Raw genomic sequence first — 19091 nt, 5'->3', positions numbered from 1 at the left:
AAAATGTCATTGTTAACCCCTTCACCACCACCCACCACATCCATTGCTTCATCAATAATATTACGGTCATTATTTCCCGACACATTAATAATTCCTGCCGTGTCCACATTCACAGCGGTATCCACACATACTTCACCTCCAGGCAGACTCTTCTCCATCAGGGCAGGATTGTCAACTGAGCAGGGTGAAGGTTGTTGTAATCCAGCACCAGGTGAACCAGTGCAGGAGGCTTCCATCGCTGCTTCCACTCCACTTGCTGCACTGTGCTGCTCCCCTCCCCCACCTGCATCAGTCAGCCCAGGTGAGGCTGAAACTGGCTCTTTGGAGCTGGCAGCCATCTTGGTTGTAGAACCACAGGTCCCAGCAGTCACAACAGAATCCATTTGCAGGGCACATGATGTAGATCCATCCATACTGCTCTGGTGGGCTGGTGACACCTCTGCCAGGGGTTTTCCCTTCATGTCTGCAGAGGATTTCTCCACAGCAGAAACACCACTCACTTTAGCCGGGACACCGTCCACTTTAGCCGGGACACCACTCACTGCAGCCGGAGGGGCAGACATGTTGGAAAGCGGCTGCACAGTACACTGGGATTTCTCCACCAGTGCCGGTCTGCGACCCCTCTGCGACTCCACAGCGACTTCTGATGCCTCACCAGCAGACCTGTCTGCCCTTAGGGGTGACTCCATCTGCTGGATGAAACGTAAGGTGCCATGTTGACCCTCAACCCCCTGGCTGGTTGCCGCTGGCGATTCCCCAGCCTGACATGGGGGGAGAGGCGCAGAGGCAGATGGACCCGGGTTGTCTGTAACTTGCGACTGCCGCTGATCCACAGAGGTCTGGCTGGCAAATCTCCTCTCATTTTTAAATTTTTCTGAAAAAGCTCCACTTTTATCTTTTAACTTCTCCAATAGTAAAGATTGTACCTTCACGTTCTCCTCCATCTCTTGTAGCTCAGGCTTCATGGCTGAACGGTTCTTACTCCAGGCCTGGAAGTACTTGGTTTTGAAGTTTTTATGTTCAGCTTTCAAACTTTTAAGTTTCTCCTCCGCTCTTCCGATCGCCCGAAAACGATCAATTACCTTTTGTCTGAATACATTCGTATTCTCACCAGGGCCTGGACCCACAGTCAGATCCTGCACCACCTCCTCCTCCTCACTAGGCCCCGTATCATCAGGGGCATCCGTCCCAGGGCCTCCCCCAGGATCAGGCATTATTCCTGGGCCAAGCTAGCAGGCAAGGCCCAGGCTTGAAAAAAGGTTGGATCTCTCAGAGAGCTCCTTGGGTGTGTCCTCCTCCTTCTTCCCACTGACCACCAATGTAAGAAGCATTCTTCCCACTGACCACCAATGTTGAGAGCATTCTTCTCACTCACCACCAATGTAAGGAGCATTCTTTCCACTGACCACTAATGTAAGAAGCATTCTTCTCACTGACCACCAATGTAAGGGACATCCTTCCCACTGACCACCAATGTAAGGGACATTCTTCTCACTGACCACCAATGTAAGGGACATTCTTCCTACTGACCACTAATGTAAGGGACATTCTTCCTACTGACCACCAATGTAAGGGACATTCTTCCTACTGACCACCAATGTAAGGGACATTCTTCCTACTGACCACCAATGTAAGGGACATTCTTCCTACTGACCACCAATGTAAGGGACATTCTTCCTACTGACCACCAATGTAAGGGACATTCTTCCTACTGACCACCAATGTAAGGGACATTCTTCCTACTGACCACCAATGTAAGGGACATTCTTCCTACTGACCACCAATGTAAGGGACATTCTTCCTACTGACCACCAATGTAAGGGACATTCTTCCTACTGACCACCAATGTAAGGGACATCCTTCCCACTGACCACCAATGTAAGGGGCATTCTTCCCACTGACCACCAATGTAAGGAGCATTCTTCTCATTCTTTATTATAGAGGACCCAAAATTGACCCCTATCTTCACGATTGGCAATGATGGGATGTACCCAATATCAACGTCTTCTCCACCTCTGCTTCTCCTCTTCTTCCTCATGCACTGCTACTGCCGCAGCAGCAATGACAACTGCGGTAGCAGGGAAAGGAATTGCCTCACACCATGTATGTTTTTATTGGTTAATGCCAAAGTTGTGGCAAAGTCGAAGTTGTACTGATCCCAAATCGCGGTAAAATCGTGGCCGCAAAATCGCTCAATAAAATGTGAAAGGGGCCTTAGCTACAGTTTTCTTTACACTTTGTAATATTCGTAGCAGATGTCGTCGTCCCCCCCTACTTTCTGTTTTTTGTTTTGTCTCGTTATTTTATTACTTCAATGTCCGTTTTTCCTCCCTCTCAATTCCCCTTCCCCTTATTGCATGTGGGTCAGATACCCGGTAATATGTTCTGATTATTAAGGTTACGTGGAGGTGTTTGCCTTCCGCAGGGGTGTGCCAGGGAGGGATGGCAGGGGTGATCCACGATGGAGTGGATTTATAACGTGGCTTTCATATGTCGTTAATCATTCCCCCAGATGTGTTCCCAGGTATAGGCGCACCCTTGGAATGTTCTTTTTTTTGCCTTTATGTTGCACGTGGGTACATGGTACATTATCTGTTATGTCATGCAATGTCTTTGCCTCCTTTTTATGAGCCATGTTGGCTGACTGTATGTATGTTTTTTCTCTAAAAAATTTCAAAATAAAGATTATATAAAAAAACAAACAAAAAAAACCACCATGACAAAAATGTGGAACGTTTCAAGGGGTATGAATTTTTTTTTCAAGGCACTTTAAACGTGTATGGTTTTTCCATTGACATTTCTATGTTTCCTTAATGTACGTTGTGTTCATTACATAATTTTTTTCTACTGATCGACCCAAAACACCAAGAAGGCCAAAGTCATAATTTTTTTATTGAATATTCTTGTCACACAAACAATTCTTAATTCAATAAAAGCACAATATAACTCCCCCATTATATTCTAGCAGCAAATAGCGTCTCACTCTTATATAAATTATAGACATTGGGTTTATTTACAAGTCTCTTGTGATTTAAGTACAGCAAAAAAAAAAAAAGGAAGAGGGGAGGGGAAAACTCTTTCAAAAAAGGAAACTGAATATTACAGCAATTTTTTTTTTCCTCAGCAAAAAAATACAGGTTAAACTTTCTATTGGCTATGGCCTTTACCAGACACCTCTGTAGTATTGTTTAGTTATATACAACATACAAGGGAATAGAATTCACAACATACCGTAGTTCTATAATGACAATTAGAGAACAAGGGAAAAAAATATAAAGGGGTTTGAATGGCTGAACAATAAAAAGTTCAACTTGTCATTTTATCTGGCAACAAATGGGACCAGACCAGGAGGGAATAGAAAGTATACAGGGGTCTGGCAGAAATATACAATTATTTTATCAAACCTTTTAAAAGATAATGCAGTCCTCTGAAGGGGACCTAAATAATCACACACAGAATAAACAGTGTGCATGTAATCTGATCAGAGTGTATCTCTCATGCTACTTACTACCTTTTGCATCACTCAGTTAACGTAGGAATCGATCACACGGGCACTCAGCCCCAAACAGCCTGAAGAGTCGCTTATTTTTCTGTACTAGCGTAGACAGTCAATATAATATTAAGGGACTCGCATTGGCTATACAAACTCACTTGCACAGCCAAGTTTGACTGGTACGCAGGGACTGGGGCATAGACCAGGCTCAGGCTCTGTATTCAGGTCTGGGCACCTGTCAGATTCAGCTGTGCGGTGGAGTCCCTACAGCTGATGCACATATATTCACTTATAGGGCCTGCCTGGACACACCTCATCACTAGTACAGAAAAATACATGTATTTTCAGGCTGTATGGTGCTGAGTGCCAATGCAAATGACCCCTTGTCTGTTTGCAGTCTCTTTCACCTCTCATTGTGAATGTGTTACAACACAATATAATTGTTAAAATACGCCATTGGCAAGGCTAACAGTATGTCCACCCAGTGACCCAACGTGTATGGACAACAATGTAAACCGTGAAAAACAAGCTCTAAAAATGTAACGTTAGGCATAGACACAAGGTCAGATGAAATTGCAGGCACTATCTGACTCCTGCCAGATGCAGTCCCACTGGCTGATCTATAAACATATATGCCTACATGTTCAATTGAATGCAGTAAGGAAGAGCAGACAGCACCCGTCTTCAGCTTATTTGAAGAACATGAATTATGCTTTTTCTCATCGCTTTCTCCAGTAAAGCCAGCCATTGATGGAGGAATCCCTCCCACAGAGCCATTTTGTTCAGGCGGGGGAGGTGTTGCTGTCGAGAGAACACATCGATTGCTGCTGGCAACAATCGAATGCAAAATCCGACATGCTGGTTGTACCCAAGTTGATTGATCAACTTAGGTACAATTCAGCCTGCCCATACATGCTTCCAAACTCTGCTGAACCGGTCAAGATTCAAACCGTCTACGGCCGGCTTAAGACAGGTATGCCTTCTACGTGAGCATATCAGACAGTCTGGATGAAGCGGTCTTAAGATGACCATTGCTTGAGCTAAATGCACAAATCAGACCAAAAAATAAGTTCTCTGCAGCATACCAAGAGAACGGTGATGTTGTACCTAAACAACCTTTCTAAGAATGGAGGAGGATCAAGAGTATTTTGTGAACAAAAAATAATAATAAATAAAAAAGTTTACATCATCTTTTGCTTAGCAAGTACAAAAACCTGCATGACTTGACCAGTACTGGCGACTGGTCAGGTATGGAGACCAAAGGGACAGGAAGATTCCTGGTTTGTTCGAGATATTTTATTGTCAGGATTTTACATCTCAGTAGTGTCTTGGTGGCATTGGCTTTCAGGAGGATCTTGGTTTTCTGCATTCTTCAGGAACATGGGAATAATTTTATCTTCCCGTCTTTTCTCAAATGCACATATTAAAAAGGAAAAAAAACCCATGAGGCCATCCAGCACTATAGGAACCAGTCCCTGTTCTCAGAAGTAGATCTGCTTAGCATCTCCTGGACTCTGCTCCATCGGGCAATACGGGCATTTTAATCTGCAGGAAGAGACATTTTAAGTTATAAAGCATATTGGAGACTCAGAAAAATAACTTATTCAATAAGGTGTTACTAACAGAAAAGAAGAGTAAGTCATAGCAGGAAGTCAGACTTCAATATACTGATCAGCAAAAGAATTCTGATTAGCTAAAGTCCTCCCGTCTTTCCACTGCTGGCTGCTAAGGATCTTGTCCCCCCAATACTTAAATAGCATCTAAAGCAGGGGTACCCAACCTTTTGAAGAGCTTGGGCCACTTAAGCGGCTTTGTAACCGGTCGCGGGCCACAATGAGCGAAGCAGGTGGACGACAGCCCGCTGTAATATCCACATCTCCCCCCCCCCCACCAACTATAGTACCCCCTCGGTGCAGACACCCCCCCCTCCTCTTAGTACAGAGACCCCCCCTCCTCTTAGTACAGAGACCCCCCCCTCCTCTCAGGACAGAGACCCCCCCCTCCTCCGTACAGTGACCCCCCTTCTCCGTACAGTGACCCCCCTTCTCCGTACAGTGACCCCCCTTCTCCGTACAGTGCAGTGACCCCCTTCTCAGTGCAGTGCAGTGACCCTCTTCTCAGTGCAGTGCAGTGACCCCCTTCTCAGTGCAGTGCAGTGACCCCCGTTCTTAGTTTAGTGACCCCCTTCCGAGTACAGTGACCCCCTCCCCCCCCAGCTAGTACCGACAGTGTCTCGAGCGGCGTGTCCCACGTGTGCGGGCTCCTCCTCTGTGGGTGTAAACAGAGGAGGGCCTCCGCCGGGTGTACCAAGGTGGCCGCGGCTCCGGAGCTAGGCCGAAGCCTAGGCCCCCTAATGTTACGGGGCAGCTCCCGAGCTAGGCCGAAGCCGTGGCCTTTCCTAGCGTTATGGTCGCGGCTCCGGAGGTAGGCCGAAGCCGCGGCCATAACATTAGGAAAGGCTGCGGCTTCGGCCTAGCTCCGGAAGCCGCCGCCGTAACATTAGGAAAGGCCGCGGCTTCGGCCTAGCTCCGGAGCCGTGGCAATCCGCGGATCACAGTGTGTTCCGATCCGAAGGGGGTGACCCGTTCGGATCACGGATAAACTGTGATCCGTTGCACCCTTAATTTATACACTGTGATTTTAGTAATAAACTTACCTTAAATAGCAGTATTCTACTCTAATCTATTCCATCCCAGAGCAGGAGGTCGCGGGCCACATCAGAGGGCTCCGCGTGCCACTGGTTGGGCACCCCTGATCTAAAGCCAAAACTTTTTGTTTTGGATAGCACAGAGCGGCATAAGAACAAGTCAGGAATTTTTACAGGTCAGTGGCCAAATCTGCCAAGCCATTAAACCGAGAGAGAGAAAAGATCCCCTCCAAGAAAATGCTTTTACCGGTAAAATCAAAAATCAAAGTACATTTTTATCATACACCTCAGGAAATAAGGTTCATATCCATTATGATTGAGAGGTCCCCAACCACTTATGTGGGGAGGGCAACATGTGAATATGCCAACAGGCCCCAAACAAAAACAAGTTAAAGCCTCACGCAGCAGCCTGCAAAACCCGATGACCAAAAGGTCCCGACTGCAGAGGCACAAATATCCACCTGGTACAACTTCAGTAGTAGAGCCTAACAAACTTGAGCCATCGAACCCTTATGTTGAATAGCCCAGGAAACACCAACACTGGTAGAATGAGTGATCACCACGAATGGGGCAACTTTGCCTTTAAAACTGTGAGCTTTGGAAAACAAGCTGACTGCCATTTTCTCATTGGATCAGATTTGGAAGCTACATGACCCTTACTTGGGCCTACAGAAAGCACAAAGAGGAAATCAGACTGAAAAATTCAGCAGTAAACGCCTGGTAAACCTTAACCACACGAACCACGAATACTGAGAAGTGAGCGATCAAACACTGCCCATCGCTCAGTTCTCAGGGCTCCCTGAGCAGAGACCTAGTGACTTTCAATTACTGCTGTATGCACCTTCTGTGTTACTGGCCAGCTATAGCTTCTTCAGTGATCTGAAACTTGGATTTAAAGAGACGTTAGAAAGCCCCATACATACTATTAGATTTTCTGCAGATTTACCAAAACTATATAATACGATACGAGGTCAAACCTTAAGAGTTTGAATTTTTATCTGATCAGACAGGCCCTTGCACTACATGGTTTTTGGTAAATTTGAAGACAAACATCTGCAAAAAAACTAATAGTATGTATGGGGCTTTATAACGTCTCTTTAAATCCAAGTTTCATAAACAATTAGATTTTCTGCAGATGTTTGTCTTCAAAGTTTTGACCTCCTATTATATGGTTTTGGTAAATCTAAAGACAAAAATCCGCAGAAAATCTAATAGTGTGCATGGGGTCTAAATCTGTGGGAATGAGCCGGTCACACGTAAATACGGAAGTGCTGGTGATCGATTCTCATCACCTCGCAATGACAGAGTGTGTGGTGAGGAGAGCCAATCAGCTGCATCCTCTCGCACAAAACACTTGTAAAAGTAATCAGGGCACCGATTACAGTAAAGCTCCCAGTGCCACTAATTGGTGCCCATCAGTGACGCCTTTCAGTGACTGCTCACCAGTACTCGGTGCCACCCATCAGTGTGGCATATTAGTGCAGCCTCATCGGTGCCCATCAATGAAGGAGATAAATTACTTATTTACAAAATTGACAGAAACTCAGCAGTGATCAAATACCACCAAAAGAAAGCTCCATGTGTGTGAAGAAAATGATTATAAATTCATTTGGGTACATCGTTGCATGACCGCACAATTGTCAAAGTGTGAGCGTTGGAAGCTGGCCTGGGCAGGAAGGGGGTGAAAGTGGCCTATAGGCAAGTGGCTAATGCTACCACCCCCCCCCCTAATTACAGTGCTATATTGTCCAAACCCCCCCCCCCCCTTCAGAACTCCCCTCATCCCACTTACTCCTTATTCAGCCCCTTTATTCCCCTCTTCCTATGTTCAGGGTTATCCCAGATAAAACAGAACAGAAGTCGATGGGTTTCACTAAAAACGCATTACATCATTACTTCCAACCGCCTATACTAGTGTTATACTGATGAGACGCTGTGTATACATGGATTGCATTTCTTACCCAACCATTGTATACCATTTCCTGTATGGATGGAAGTCCTGCGACTTGTTTACTTACTAATGGCAGCCTTTTGTTGATTTGGTGAATCTCTCATAATAAAACAAAACAAACTTCTCATAAAACAACACAAAATCAGCCCAGTAAAAGCTGATCCAAAAACATTTAAGGCCCGTTCCTGACAGATACACTGGAAGTGAGCTGGGCACCTTTGCCCAGCACAGTCCCAATCAGGGGCGGACTGACCATTGGGGCTCTCGGGCACTGCCCGAGAGCCCCATGCCACTAGGGGGCCCCATCAGGGTTGCCAGGCTCAATAAAACCAGGGACAGCATGTCAAAATCTGTGTTTTTTTTACATCTGTCCCTGATATGTCCGAAACCCACATGTTTTTGATGTGAAAAACCCGATATTTTAGCTGCACTGCCTCCTGGCGTGGTGGCCATCTGTAAGCCCGGGGGCCCCATAGTCTTCTATTGCCCGGGGGCCCCATGGGTTGTCAGTCCGCCCCTGGTCCCAATATGAATCAAAGAAATTTCCCTGGTTTACAATCAGCAAAACAATGCACTGCGGCTGAAAGAACTGAAGGAAATGTCACTTTGTAACATTTCAGTAAAGTTCAAAGGGAGGGGGGGGGGGGGGGGGGGGGCGACACACTTGATGTGCCGTTTCCAGATGTGCTGATTGGTCAGCCTGTTATTTGCCCATTTCCAGCAGGAAAAGGATTTGCTCTTGTAATGCATTATACATTCACTGGCCACTTTATTAGGTACGCCTGTTTAATTGCTTGGTAACACAATTTGCTAATCAGCCAATCACATGACAGCAACTCAATGCATTTAGGCATCTAGATGTGGTGAAGACAACTTGCTGAAGTTCAAACCGAACATCAGAATGGGGAGGAAAGGGGATTTAAAGGACTTGGAATGTGGCACGGTTGTTGGTGCCAGACGGGCTTGGTCTGAGTATTTAAAAAACTGCTGAACTACTGGAATTCCCACATACAACCATCTCAAGGTTTTACAGAGATTTGTCCAAAAAATAGAAAATATCAAGTGAGAGGCAGTTGTGTAGAGGTCAGAGGAGAATGGGCAGACTTTGAGATTATAGAAAGACAACAGTAAGTCAAATAACCACTTGTTACAACAAAAAAGTATGCAGAATACCATCTCTGAATGCACAACACATCGAACCTTGAAGCAGATGGGCTACAGCAGCAGCAAACCACACCAGGTGCCACTCCCGTCAGCCAAGAACAAGAAACGGAGGCTACAATTCGCACAGGCTCACTAAAATTGGACAAAAGAAGATTGGAAAACGTTGCCTGGTCTGAGGCGTCTCGAATTCAGCCACGAAATTCAGATGGTAGGGTCAGAATTGGACATAAACAACATGATCCTTCCTGCCCTGTATCAATGGTTCAGGCTGGTGGTGGTGTAATGGTGTGGGTGATATTTTATTGGCAAACTTTGGGCCCCTTAGTACCAATTGAGCATTGTTTAAACCCCACGGCCCACCTGAGTATTGTTGCTGATCATGTCCATCCTAGTATCTCACAAAAGTGAGTACACGCCTCACATGTTTGTAAATATTTTATTCCCCAGTCTCGGAAGGGAGGGGTTCATGCTCTGCTTCACTATGTCACAGTACATGTTGGCATTCATGGTTCCCTCAATGAACTGTAGCTCCCCAGTGCTGGCAGCACTTATGCAGCCCCAGACCATGACAATCCCACCACCATGCTTGACTGTAGGCAACACACACTTGTCTTTGTACTCCTCACCTGGTTGCCGCCACACACGCTTCACACCATCGGAACCAAAAAAGTTTATCTTGGTCTCATCAGACCACAGGACATGGTTCCATTAATCCACGTCCTTAGTCTGCTTGTCTTCAGCAAACAGTTTTGTGGCCTTTCATGTGCATCAGCTTTAGAGTCTTCTTTCTTGGGCGACAGCCATGCAGACCAATTTGATGCAGTGTGCGGCGTATGGTCTGAGCACCGACAGGCTGACCCCCCCTTTAACCACTGTAGCAATGCTGGCAGCACTCATACGTCTATTTCCCAAAGACAACCTCTGGATATGACACTGAGCATGTGCGCTCAACTTCTTTGTTCGACCATGACAAGGACTGTTCTGAGTGGAACCTGTCCTGTTAAACCGTTGTATGGTCTTGGCCACCGTGCTGCAGCTCAATTTCAGGGTCTGGTAGCTTAGGCCATCTTTAATGCGAGGCTTTCTCCCTGGTGTGGAGAAAGCCTCTCGAGGGCGTAGGGGCGAGCAGGAGTGTCAGGTCACCCACTAACACACAGCTCATTTCTCTATCTCCAAAGTAGAGAATGTCCCGACATTCCTGCTCGCCCCCTCAAGAGGCTTTTTCCACACCAGGGAGAATGCCTCACATTACTGTGTAGAGTTACAGACAGAAGAACAGGAAGTGAGGATTTCTCACAAGAAATAAGGACATTTAAAAGCAAAATGGAAGGATGAGATAAGTGAAGAGGACTGCACTAAGGTAAAGGAAGTTCTTTAGGGATTTTTTTTAACCTTTACATCACCTTTAACCCTTTATTACACCATCAAGGACCTGTGAGCAAACACCAAGCATATGCTGTAACTATGTAAATAAAAAGTCACTTACTTGCTACCATTAAACATTTTATTTAGAGCATCTCTGGATATTATGTGTCCACAAACAAGTTTCATAGGAGGATTATTTTCTGTGGTTTGCTGACGAAGGATTGGACAGGCAAATATAGAATGGTACCAGCACTTCTTCCCAAGGTCCACTTCAATCTGAGAAAAAACAAAACAACAACACTGAAAACATGCACTGCATCACTGAAACACAGTCAAAGTCAAGGTGGTCATAATCATACAAGTGTGTCTTACTAAAGATTTGTATAAAGCAGAGCTGGAATCTTGGTATCCAAGAAGGCAAGTTATAGAAGGTGATAACAATTAAACCTTTGCACTAAGATTGGAAGCTGCTGCCTGAGCATAGTAATTGGGAGCATGGGAGAGACTTGTTTGAATGTTGAACAGTTCCAGTTTTACAAATTTTCAGAAAAATTAGATCACCATGTGGTGGCTACTTAAAAAAAAAAAATATATGTGTGAAGGATAATTAATTTTTATTTTTTTTGGTCTATTCCGGCATTTTTATTCAAACAGAAATTAAAATGTTACTAAACCCAGGACCCTGCATTTACTATAATTGGTCTCCCACAGTACATGGAAACACAATTATTTTAGTAAATATAAACTGCTAAAAAAACTTTTCTCATCAGCAGTATATAGCAGTCTTGTGACTTTCATCAGTGTCTGGTTAAAGCTTGTAGGAGTAGTTTTCATACTGCACCGACTTTCCTATCAGGATGCAGAACCCCTGACCCTCTTGTCTGGACAGTGCTGATTGGCCATGTGCTGATCACATACACTCCAAAAAAGCAAACTCTAAACTGAGCATATGCAGCCTGACTCCATTTCCGCTGTCTTACCCAGACATGTTATGGGGGCAGTGCAAGAAGGGGAAGATCAGAGAAGACAAGATCTAACAGCCTTTTTACACAATGCAGAGGATAAATCCAGTGAGCATAACAAGCATGCTTTACTGCATATAGAGACTGATTTACCGTTGTGGGTATAGTAACACTTTAAAAGGGAAACTTTATTTTTTAAATGTTGATCTTTTTGCCTTTTTATAGTAAAAAATAAAAACAAAATAAAAAAAATACAGCAGCTAGAACAGTTGATATTTATATCACCAGAAAAAAAAAAAAACTCAATCTAGAAAAGCTACCGTATTTATCGGCGTATAAACGCGCACTTTTTTCCCCTTAAAATCAGGGGGAAATTGTGGGTGCGCGTTATACGCCGATCCCCGCTTTCTGAGCGCCGCCGCCGACATATACCGAGTGCAGTACACTTGGCTGGGCTCGGCCTCGCTCGGCTCCGTGAGAGGAGCCGAGCCCAGCAGAGTGAACCCGAGTGTGCTGCACTCGGTACAGGTCGGCGGCGGCGTTCAAAAACAGCGCGGGAGAACACCACGAATGCCGCAGACGGACGGCGGACCGGACAAGGCCGCTGGGCAACTGTAAGTAACTGTATCTGTAAATTGTCAGTATTTCTTTTTTTTCCCTAGGATTCTCCTCTAGGTTTGGGGTGCGCGCTATATGCCGGTGCGCGCTATAGGGCGATAAATACGGTATATAAAACTAATTTGGGTCAGTATTGTATGACTGAGTAATTGTCAGTCAAGCTATCACTGAATTATAAACTGAAAAATGGTAATGAAGGAGTATTGCAGGCTGGTATTCAAATGGTTAAATTTACTTTAGATTTACTATCAATTATGTACAATCTCTCTTAATAATCTACTAACAATTAGATATCGCAAGGTATGCCTGACTGGATACAAAAAAAGCGTATATTGTTTAAAATGGAACTCCAGCCCAAAAACAAGATAAAAGCCCATTAAGATAAAAACAACAAAACCAATTTTTTGCTGCAATATTCACCCCCAAGCCAGAGATATGCCTCATGGCCAGCCTCACTCAACCCATTTTCTCTAAACGAAGGTCATCCAAGACCCAGCACAGTCTGACTGGACAGTGAAAAGCACAGCACAGAGATGGAATCATCTGTCACTATGCTCTATCATCCTATCAGCATGGTTTTTGTCAGCACTGACTGTCTTTATGTGTTGCTTTTTTTTAACCGTGTATGGCCAGCATAATAAGTGTGATTGGCCACTGGGCTCTTAACAGGGATCTGCAGTGCATACTAGGGGGGTATTGTCACGAATTTTGTGGACATTCATGAATATGCACAATGTAGTATTCTTCCTTAGGGGGATAAATTGTACTCACTGGCAATTCATCCTTCTGGTTCCACACTCCTGTGCACTGCCGTTGTTCAATTACTGCTTTTATGTTAATTAAGGCTGGAAGAGCCACACAACCAGCAGAGAAGCTAAAAATCGGATAAAGTAACAAAAACAATGGTCATAACATGCATTTAATAAACGTGCATCAAAATACACTTAACAGAAAACTAAATTACTAAAACTGGTATGCAATTAGTGCAAGCAACTATAGATGGGCCAATAGGAAGATGCAGGAGAGGACAGGCTAACCTTAAAACACTACCAGGAAAAATTAACCACTTAAGACCCGGACCTTTAGGCAGCTAAAGGACCTGGCCAGTTTTTGCGATTCGGCACTGCGTCGCTTTAACTGACAATTGCGCAGTCGTGTGACGTGGCTCCCAAACAAAATTGGCGTCCTTTTTTTCCCACAAATAGAGCTTTATTTTGGTGGTATTTGATCACCTCTGCAGTTTCTATTTTTTGCGCTATAAACAAAAATAGAGCGACAATTTTGAAAACAATGCAATTTTTTTAACTTTTTGCTATAATAAATATCCCCCAAAAATATATAATAAAAAAAAAATTTTTTCCTCAGTTTAGGCCGATACGTATTCTTCTACCCATTTTTGGTAAAAAAATAAAAAATATAGCAATAAGCGTTTATCAATTGGTTTGCGCAAAATTTATAGCGTTTACAAAATAGGGGATAGTTTTATTGCTTTTTTATAAAAAAACTTTTTTTTACTACCAATGGCGGCGATCAGCGATTTTTTTCGTGACTGCGACATTATGGCGGACACTTTGGACAATTTTGACAAATTTTTGGGACCATTGTCATAAAAATGCATTGTTTACTGTGAAAATGACAATTGCCGTTTGGGAGTTAACCACAAGGGGGTGCTGAAGGGGTTAAGTGTGACCTCATTTGTATTTCTAACTGTAGGGGGGTGTGGCTGTAGGTGTGACATCATTGATTGTGTTTCCCTATAAAAGGGAACACACGATCAATGACAGCGCCACAGTGAAGAACGGGGAAGCTGTGTTTACATACAGCTCTCCCCGTTCTTCAGCTCCGGGGACCGATCGCGGGACTCCAGCGGCGATCGGGTCCGCGGGGCCCGCGGTCACGGGCGCGTGCCTGCGACCCGCGGCTGGGCACTTAAAGAGGACGTACCTGTACGTGCTTGTGCCCAGCCGTGCCATTCTGCCGACATATATGTGCAGGAGGCGGTCCTTAAGTGATTAAAGGTACATATTTTTTCACATTAATGCATTTTAAGGTGAAAAAACATCTGACGATTAGTGGTCCCCCCCCCCCCCCCCCATTTACTTACCTGAGCCCTTGAAAGTCCTGCGTCCTGAACGCGCTGGCCTCTCGGCTCATTCATTGGATGATTGCGCGCCGGGGGGCAGGGCCGAGTGATACAGTCGGCGTGCAATTACCAGTTAAATTAGTGCAATGCTAAATAGCCAGGTCATGAAGGGGGTAAGTCAAGTGGATAACAAGAACATCATTTACCTAACACTGAGAGGAGATTCTACAGAGAGACCCAGCAGGGCACAGGCATCTCGGGTGAAGATGTCACAGATGTCTGCCCACTGGTTGGCATCCAAAAGATGAACATAAGGCGAGTTCTCAATACCCTGCCGCAGATACACCAAGCTTCCCATAAGGACCTGAATGTCTAACAGAACACAGATAAACAGGATTATTAAAGACACAATATTAAGCAACATATAAAAGCTGACATTTCTTGAGATGTCATAATAAACTAGAACAGTATACTTTTAACCACTTGCCGACCAAGCATATTCTGGCACTCCCTTCCTACATGTAAAATCATTTATTTTCTAGAAAGTTACTCAGAACCCCCAAACATTATATATGTTTTTTTTTAGCAGAGACCCTAGGGAATAAAATGGTGGTCGTTGCAACTTTGTCAAACTGTATTTGCGCAACAACTTTTTGGGCGGGGGGGGGTTCAGGTAAAAGTTAGCCCAATTTTTTTGTATACTGTGAAAGATGTGATTACGTTGAGTAGATACCCAACGTGTCACGCTTTAAAATTGCGCACACTTGTAGAATGGCACCAAACTTTGGTACTCCATAGGCGACGCTTTACATTTTTTTTTTTTACAGGTTACAAAAAAAAAAAAAAAAAGGTACAGAGTAGGTCTTGTGATGGAATTATTTATTTTGCTCTAATGTTCGTGGCAATACCACACATGTGTGGTTTGAATGCCGTTTACATATGTGGGTGCGATGTACTTATGTGTTCACTTCTGTGTGCAAGCACGTGGATGATTTAAAATAATGTATTTTTTTTATTGTTTATTTAAAATTGTCTATTTTTACATATTGTCTTTACATTTATTTTTGATTACATTTCTTGTACTAGGAATACATGTTAACATCCCTTGTAATAGGAATAGTGCATGACAGGTCCTCTTTATGGAGAGATGTGGGGTCTATAATCTCTCCTCTAGGCAGGAAAGACTGAGATCAAAAAATAAATAAAACAATAGGAGCTCGGCCTTTCCATTACTCAGCATGCTTTACTTCCTCCAAGTCACACGTGATGTCATAGCATCTCCCCTGGTCCTCTGATCACCGAAAAAATGTTACAAACTGCCGGTGGATTCTTGCATGGGTAAGCCAGTGGAAGCACCGGAGGGAGGGGTAGGGAACGTACCTTCCCGCCGCCTGTAAAAACAGTCAAGCGGCTGAACCGCTATGATTGTTTTTATGGTGCAGGTAATCGCCGGCAGAAAATAATGATATCTGGAAGATGCCTGTAGCTGCAGGCATCATTCAAATATCACCACTCCAACCCCAGGACGTCATAGGACATGCCTCGGGTGGCAACTGGGGGGGGGGGGGGGGGGGGGGGGGGGAGGAAACACACACACACCAGGGGCTGATCTGAGCCAGCATCTCGGTCCAGGGTGGTGGATGTCAAACCCAGACAGTGCCTGAACAAAGATGGCTTCATCCTTCCAGAGCCAATCAGATGAAGGCATGGTCATGGGACGATAAATGCTATTTTTACATGTGTAGACCGTGTGGCCAAATTGGACCCATTAACACCAGGCTTCTTGTCACCAACAGATGCACCATGGAAGTGACTTGACTGGAGAACAAACGGATAAACTTTGTGGATCCTCCTTAGGAAATGTATGCGAATAAGGCCTCGTACACACGATAGGTTAACCAGAGGACAACGGTCTGATGGACCGTTTCCATTGGTCAAAACCGATCGTGTGTGGGCCCCATAGGTTATTTAACCATAGGTTAAAAAAAAAAGCCAACTTGCTTTAAATTTAACCGTTGGATTCCTAACCTATGGGATAAAACCGATCGTTAGTAGGCACAACCATCGGTTAAAAATCCACGAATGCTTAGAATCAAGTCGACGCATGCTTGGAAGCATTGAACTTAAGTTTTTTCAGCACGTCGTTGTGTTTTACGTCACCGCGTTCTGACACGATCGTTTTTTTTAACCGATGGTGTGTAGGCGCGACGGACCATCAGTCAGCCTCATCGGTTAACCTATGACAACGGTCCTTCAGACCGTTCTCATCGGATGGACTGATCGTGTGTACGAGGCTTAACTGTCTCCAAAAAGAGAACTGGCTTATGGGCAAGCTCAGCCTGCGAATTAATGCTCCACCCTCTGGGAATTGAAATAGGAAATAGATGATTTCTTTACATTTTTTTTCCCTTTACCTTCTATGCCGTTAACAGTGTTGTCAGCAAAACAGTATGCAAAAGGGAAATTCTTCAAGGACGGACCCAGACGGCAATAATCATTTTTATTAGAAAGAGGAGGTTCTGGAACCATCATCCACATTATATTTGCTGCCTGAATCCTCCTTGTATATTTTCCCCTCACTTTCAGTCCTGCTGATAACACTGTCAAGTGGCACAGGGAATGAGGAGAAATTAGAGCACAAATTATTGTCTAGTAGTTCATATCTACTATACAAAAAAATGTAAATAAATTTAGAACAAAAACTATTAACCACTCCAAGGTTCCATGCACACAGGGCTGGCAAAAAAAAAAAAAAAAAAAAAACTCTGTTCTCTAGGCAAAAATAAAAAAACGGTCAGAGGATTTTTTGTACAAAGTTTAGACGAGTTTAGGAGAGTAATGTTTTTTTTCTGCCAGTAAGCTCCAATCAGAAACGCGAATCATAAGGTTGTTTTTTTCCTGCCTCTAGACATTGAGCTCAAAATATGCCTGTAATCGTGTATGGACATACATACACATTTATTTCTTTTTGAGTGGCAGGAGTTACACTATTAATGGTTCAGCAGTTCTCCTTCACATTTTACTTTATATATCATTTACATAGCAGCGCATAAAGCACATGTAAGCAAGTATGCATCCATGTATGAAAGCGCACTCATCCTTTAACCCCTTCCATACAGGGCATTTTCACCCCCTTCCTGCCCAGACCAATTTTTTGTTTTCAGCGCTGTTGCACTTCGAATGACAATTGCGTGGTCATGCAACACTGTACCCAAACTAAATCTTTATGCCCCCCCCCCACACAAATAGAGCTTTAGTTTGGTGGTATTTGATCATCTCTGCGGTTTTTATTTTTTGCGCTATAAACAAAAGAAGAAGAGCGACAATTTTTTTTTTAAAAACACAATATTTTTTACTTTATTTAATAAATATGACAATTGTTTTTTTTTTAAATGTTTTTCCTCAGTTTAGGCCGATACGGATTCTTCTACATATTTTTGTTAAAAAAAAAAAAACGCAATAATAGTATATTGATTGGTTTGCGCAAAAGTTATAGCGTCTAAAAAATAGGTGATATATTTATGGCATTTTTATTTTATTATTTTTTTTACTAGGAATGGCTGCGATCTGCGATTCTTTTATTGTGACCGTGACATTGCGGCAAACACATCGGACACTTTTGACACGTTTTTGGGACCATTCACATTTATACAGCGATTAGTGCTATAAATATGCACGGATTACTGTGTAAATGTGACTGGCAGGGAAGGGGTTAACACTAGGGGGCTCTGAAGGGGTTAACAGGTTCCCTAAAGTGTGTTCTAACTGTAGGGGGGAGGGGACTCACAAGGGGAAGAGACCAATGTGTGTTCCTCTGTACTGGGAACACAGCATCGGTCTCCTCACCTCTGACAGAAGGTGGATCTGTCTGCGTTAGCGGGTGCCTAGCGGCAATCGTGGCAGCCGGGTCACGAGCGGTGCCGCCCTAGATCACCAGGAACATATGACGTCCACCCGGATCGAGGAAGGGTTCCTGCCGGCGTCATTTTACAATGGCCCGGTACGGAAGGGGTTAAATAAGCTCTACAAATAAAACAAGGAATGAGTTTGGGATTACATATTTACCTTTCTGGTGATTTAAAGCAAAGGGCTGGAAATTTTTGGCATACTGCAGCGCCTCCGCCTGGTTGGCTGCTCCACCCATCAATAAACTAATAAAGTATAACCTGTGTAGCTTGAACTCCAATGAACTGTTCTGAGCCATTAGCATTTCCCTGTTTGACACTGCCCACCTGAGAAAAAAAAAATGGATGTCACTTACAATGCACATAAAACAGCTTGGCAAAAGAAATTAAGCAAAAAACTAACTAAGGAATATACCGGTACTAAAAAAACAAAACATATAAAACCATTTTGGAAGTAACATTTGTCATATGGACTTCATAAGTGCTATACATTGAATTCATAAAATACCCACTCCAAGGCTGGTCGGAGAACTCGAACTTTCAGTGCTTCCAATATTCGGTTAAGTTCCACAAATGGCTCTTTTTGGCTTGCATCTATAGAGAGACCGGCTTCCTGAAAAGGAGAAACAAAGTCAAAGTTAGCAAGCCAAAAACATGCTGGAAAGTATTAGCATAGGTCATTATCACAGCCATAAGACCATCAGAGCTGCTTCCCCCAGGTTGATTCATACGGGATACCTTCTGCTAATTTTACAAATAAGCAAAGTTTACTGGGAAAATCCTTCAGCGGAGTGGACTGAGCCTCTACACTGAAGGATTTTGACAATGAACCAGTGAGCGACTTTGCTTATTTGTAAAGATCAGGAAAAATATTGTCCATATCCTTTAGAATCAGTCTAGGGG

At 43.9% G+C, this 19091-nt stretch overlaps 1 protein-coding gene across 1 annotated transcript in view; it reads right to left on the bottom strand.

Moving 5' to 3' along the window:
• Positions 1–3108: 3108 nt before the first annotated feature.
• RMND5A (required for meiotic nuclear division 5 homolog A) overlaps positions 3109–19091 on the bottom strand; it is a 364184-nt gene continuing 348201 nt past the window's right edge. The window contains exons 4-9 of the mRNA XM_040335239.1: positions 18701–18801; positions 18349–18515; positions 14490–14655; positions 12972–13074; positions 10742–10896; positions 3109–5038 (exon numbers count right to left, since the gene is read on the bottom strand). Coding sequence (XP_040191173.1) covers positions 4975–5038; positions 10742–10896; positions 12972–13074; positions 14490–14655; positions 18349–18515; positions 18701–18801 — 756 coding nt within the window. The 3' untranslated portion in view covers positions 3109–4974. The remainder of the gene's footprint in view (positions 5039–10741; positions 10897–12971; positions 13075–14489; positions 14656–18348; positions 18516–18700; positions 18802–19091) is intronic.

The sequence above is a fragment of the Rana temporaria genome, chromosome 1, assembly GCF_905171775.1.
Source record: "Rana temporaria chromosome 1, aRanTem1.1, whole genome shotgun sequence".
Lineage (NCBI taxonomy): Eukaryota > Metazoa > Chordata > Amphibia > Anura > Ranidae > Rana > Rana temporaria.
Note: the sequence above shows the minus strand (reverse complement) of the source record. Positions and strands in the feature narration are given on the sequence as shown.